The sequence below is a fragment of the Apium graveolens genome, chromosome 5 (assembly GCF_009905375.1).
Source record: "Apium graveolens cultivar Ventura chromosome 5, ASM990537v1, whole genome shotgun sequence".
NCBI lineage: Eukaryota > Viridiplantae > Streptophyta > Magnoliopsida > Apiales > Apiaceae > Apium > Apium graveolens.
This window is the reverse complement of record NC_133651.1, coordinates 185,489,247-185,494,691: the sequence shown is the minus strand read 5'-3', so window position 1 is coordinate 185,494,691 and position 5,445 is coordinate 185,489,247. Positions and strand designations below refer to the sequence as shown.

Sequence of the window (5,445 nt, the reverse complement as noted above, 5' to 3'; positions counted from 1 at the left end):
TCTGGAGAAGTTACTCTTAAAACAACTACATAAAGTTGACCGTGCGAGAACACTGATCTCGGTAAATACAATCCAACAGTATCGAGGGACTACCCTTGGCTTTTGTCAATGGTCATGGTAAAATAGAGTTGCAAGGGAAACTGAGTTCTTTTGAATTCAAATGGCCATTTGGTGTCATTTGGAACCATGTCAATTCTTGGTATAAGGTGTTTTGATCCAACATTGGAACTACAAAGAATCTCACATTCTATAGAATTTTTTTGCATGCAGTGACTATCATTCGTGTACCATTACATAAACCAAGAATCTGATTCAAATTCCGCATTAACATCACTGTACAACCAACCTTAATCTGTAACTCATGCTTTGGCAAACACGACATTTTAATTGAATTCAGGTATTCTACTGGAAAGGAAGTATCAAAATCATTATCCTCCCCTCCATTGTCATCTATGGAATCCTGACTGAAAGAGGTGTGAGTTTTACCTGGAATTTTCTCAATCACAAAGTCATTTATATCATCCACTAGACTGTTTGTTGGAGTAAGGATTTCTCTGGATCTAAGATAATCGTAAGAAGAAATGTTCGATAGAAAATCTGGATAGGTTATGTCAAATAAAGACCGAATTGGATTATCTGTTCCACGAACAATAAACTGCTTTGGAATTTCAAAATCTATCAAACCATCATCTCCAGGGTTCTTAGTAATACTATGGACCTTGCCATCACCAATGGCAACCTGCCATTTAGCAAATTCAACAATTTACTTGTTGCGCTCATCTGAATTTTCTGAATGAAGTCTCATGTTCTGATGGAAGGTGAAGACTTTACAGAAATCCCATAACTTTGATCGATTCAGTGTTGATCCAACTGTCTCTCCTCGGGAAGCTTTTGGGATAACCAGTAGCGATTGGCAATAATCTCCACCAAATGCAACATTTATTCCACCAAATGGCCTTGATGATCTACTGGGATCAATAGGAGCCATAATATCTCTTAAACATTTATCAACACTCTCAATACCATGCCGATGCTACATAGGTGCTTCGTCCCAAATGATTAAACTTGTATTCTGTAATAATTCAGCAAGATCAGTATCGTGCTTTATTCCAACTACAGAGCATTGATCTAGAATGATAGGTATATGAAAGCGTGAGTGAGCCATTCTACCACCATCTAGAAAAGCAGCTACAATTCCTAATGAGGCTAGTGGTAAAACAATTTTATGCTCAGAACAAAGGAGAAAGAGAAATGTCTGCCAGACAAATATTTTCCCACATCCGCCACTTCCATAGACAAAAAACTGTTCGCCTTTGTTGGAATTTACACTTTCGACAGCAGCCTCATACACTTCCTTTTGCTCTTTATTCAACTTGATATAATTTTCATCATGTTGCCTTAACATTTGCTCTGTATCGTAACCCGTTTCTTCAGCAATTAAACCATTTCCACTGTTGTAAAGAAAAACTTCTGGAGGATAGGGCATTGTCGGGAAATATTTTAAGCTCTTTCCAATATCGTTTAAAAGTTTTTCAATTTCTGCAAGAATAAACATAAAATAGTTTAACGTATTTATTTAAATCATATATTCGAAATAGATAAATATGGAAAGTACAAAAGTTTTATCCTCTTGATAAGACAAATTTTTTTTACTATAGAATGGACAGAGATTTAATTATTAAGAATGACAGCCAAATTTAAATATAATCATACATTCAAGAGCAAAATTTTGAATGTCACAATCTGGGAGTTGTAAATTTCCATTCCAACATTCTTTACATTTTAGCAGGATGATATCGTCAGACATACATTTCCACTGATCATTCCATATATACAGAGGTATGTAGCAGGAGCTGTTTCGCAAGAGATGAGTGAGAATTCTCGACCATTGTTTCATGCCATTGACTGTCATTTTGAAGAAGCCCCATAACAGCACATGCTTCCTTGAAACTTTCAAAAACATGACCTTCAACCGTCCTTAGCTCGTCGAATGAAGTAGAGCCTTTTCTCCGCATCAGTAACATGCGGAGATACAATAAATCACCGCCAATAGCATGTACTTCTGTTAACCTGCTAACTACATCACCTCTTTGGCGAGGTCTCCATTTACACTCTCGGGGTAGCCACGTAAAATGCGTAGGAAATTCAGCATACATAAAATCTCGAGCGGTTGGAAATTCCTTATTAGCTTTAAACCAAGCCTCAAGTTTTGTCCTTTTACTATCAGCTTATTGAACAACTTCAGATAGTGTTGTACCTGTTCTAAAACTGACGTACTTATTGCCTGGTAAAAGAATAGGTAACCTATCAATAGATGGCCACCGAGAATGTATATCAAAACTAAATATTCTCCATGCTGCTTTAGGGGCACAAACATTACGACCATCAAGATATTGCTTTACTTCATTTAAACAGGATTGCTTCTTCGATACATTACTATCAGGCGTTGATTTGTTTTTTTAGGACCATAATAGCACTATCATGACCTTTAAGAAAATACTTGAATAAATACTTAAGGGATCGAGCACTGTTACATACCTCGAGATTTATATGGCATTGAAAAAGAACCAATAAGTCTCTATTAAATGGAACAACAAACCTATTGTTTAAAAAAACACCTTTCTTTTTTATATTTCTTTCAGTGTTGCGTCTGCGATAAATGGGAAAACCGCAATCATCAATATACGTGTTACCATTGAACCTGCAATGAAGGTACCCAGACAACATGTTATAAATGAGCCAATTCTGTGTATAATTACATGGCAAAGATTCTAACTATAGTAATATGTGTACGGTTTAAATTTATTTATTCAAACTATGTAAATATAAAAAATAACTGTTTATAACATTTTATGATACCTCTTAGGAAAGTGTCTCATACATCTTCCTTTAACCATGCAAGGTGAGTAGGTGTTGTCAACTCCACAGGGCCCATGAATCATATAATTGCTGACAGCGGCTTAACCAACATGATCAGTATCTTTGTCAGGTATTTCAGCACTGACCAGAGCATCTATTTGAGCAACTATTTTGGGCCTAACATCCGGGTGTAGCCAAATCAACATTTACACATGTGGAAGACCCTGTTTTTAAAATTCTATTACATGCATAACTGTATAATGCGTTTGAGTTAAATTTTCAGAGTAAAGAGTTTCTAAATTGTCATAAAAGGAAAGGTTCATCAAAAAATACCTCCTATACATTTTCCAGAGTAGTTTTTCTTCTTTATCAAATGCATGAGCTGATCCAACTTGATTTTAAAAACTCTGAGCACTATGTCAGGTGCATTGCATACATCAACACCCGGTAAAGATTTCATCATCTTGGTTATTTCAGGCCACTTTGTATTACATGTCATTGTCAGGAAAAGAGAAGGGTGTCTAATAGGCCTACATAACGCAAGTGCATCCTTAAAATATTGTGACATCCACCTTTGTGAACTTGTGAAGGATGCAGGTAATACAATAGCTTTCCCAAAATAATTGGGATCGTGATCATCTTTATGCAAAGCATCTCGGATGGAAGTATACAGATCTAACCTTATAGTTGTCTGGTGAGTAGTAACCCAATCTAACCAATATTGTTTAATTACACAAAAGGCATCAATGACATACTGTTGCTACAAACGATCTGATAAATGCAGAGTCAACCATAACACACAAAAATTTGATTTAGATAATGTGGTATATGAAAATTTTGGAATAAGTTCATGAAGCTAGTAAACATATCCTGAAAAAAATTAAGCATATGAAAGATTCCAGTATACCTTTCAAAAGGCGAATCATCAACTTATAGCAATAATACTTTTTCATGGAAACATATTCTCGATGCTTCTTTTCAAAATCATTATCATCAGGATTTATATCGGCTGATTTCGACATCTTTGTTTTATTCAATGGAATCTTTGTATGAAAACCTTCATCTGCATGGGGGAAAAAAGTGGATACTGAAGCTGCATAATTTTTTTTTCCAGTCTCTCAAATCCTCAGAAGTGATTTTGTACGTGTCTCCACAATTGTATCCCGAAAACCTAATGAATCTCCATTAGTACTTACTATAAGACCTTCAACCTCATCTGTTGGTCCAATTATATTACGATGACCACTAGCTGATTGAGAAGATAAGAGAATCAATCTAAACTCATCCTGTTCATTAGCTTTGAAGCGCTCACGTGTAGTATGAAATTGCCCAACCAGTTCATTATGCTGATTTAACATGTCTATCAAAGCTTCAACAATGCTCTCGTCAATTTCTTCTATGCATCCACCTATTAGATTTATCATATTCTCCAGTTCATTTTCAGTATCATAAATGTATACTTGACAAAATCTGGGAGATTCGCCGTCTGCCGGAAGTATACTACCAAGAAGGTGAAGATTTTGACCTTTGACCTTAAAGTATAGGGTGCTCCTCCATTGTTAATTTTGTGATCTATTTTACCACCACTGGAACACATCGCAAATAATGAATTGTAAAGATGATGGTTTAACTTGAAGTGTCTTGTCCTGTCGTTTCCATATAGTAATGATCTTAGAGGCTCAGGAGGTTGTTTCTCAGGTGGGAGTTGAACATGTTCATTCTTGCAGTATAGAGAGAAGGTAGGCGAACTATTTTTGTTGGATTTGTTGTTTTGTTCCATGTTCCACAGACGGGCACCACATTTAACACATGTTGAGGTTGGCTGACCAATATTAACATAACCCTCCCAAAGATTAATCCCAGGAAAATCCACAGGTTCAGCTTCTGCAGTATTACCAAAATAAAAAAGTGCATTAATTAAATTTATTTAATTATGTGCGACAAACCTGCATAATTTTGAACAAACTAATGATAAAAATACCTTCATCAAAAAGTTGTTCTTCCACATGTGTTCCATCAGATGCTTCATCAAAATTATTAGTTAGGTTGGCAGCCACGGGAAAAGGTAATTGACTGTTGCTCATATCAGAGTTCTGCCTAAGTGAAACATCTGTAATTAAATTGGAAGATAAGAATATTGATAATGATGGCCAGTCCTAGAAATAAGATGAAGATGATAAAATTCAACTTCTCATACTCTGTGAAGCAGGATCAATATTCTCCTTTGTTTTTTCTTTGTTACGTAGTATTGTAGATATGCTAGGGTCTCTATAACGTCTCTTCGATTCTATTGAAAAGCGATAATCTTATAGAAATGTATTCAAAAATATAATATTTGTAATAATTCCTTATCTTATATATCGTGTTTAAAACAGGAAGAAAACTATTACCTGATATGTCAGATTCGGTATAAGCCTTTGACGTTTGTTTTTTTGGAATATATGATTTGGCACTTGAAGGAGGAGTGGTACCTAAATAAATCACTTCATCAAGAAAATATGTAGAGCATAATAATTGACTGCTACTGAAAACGAAATAACAACTGAAAACCTATGATTAGATATACATGATATGTTTGGGCTGTTA

At 35.3% G+C, this 5,445-nt stretch overlaps 1 protein-coding gene across 1 annotated transcript; it reads right to left on the bottom strand.

Annotated features, from left to right (window-relative positions):
• Window positions 1–1,033: 1,033 nt before the first annotated feature.
• Window positions 1,034–2,156, bottom strand: LOC141660527 (uncharacterized). The gene is made up of 2 exons (XM_074467518.1): window positions 1,907–2,156; window positions 1,034–1,539 (listed from the first exon to the last, which is right to left on the bottom strand). The coding sequence occupies exons 1-2, from the start codon at window positions 2,154–2,156 to the stop codon at window positions 1,034–1,036; spliced, it is 756 nt and encodes a 251-aa protein (XP_074323619.1).
• Between the last annotated feature and the right edge of the window lie 3,289 nt (window positions 2,157–5,445).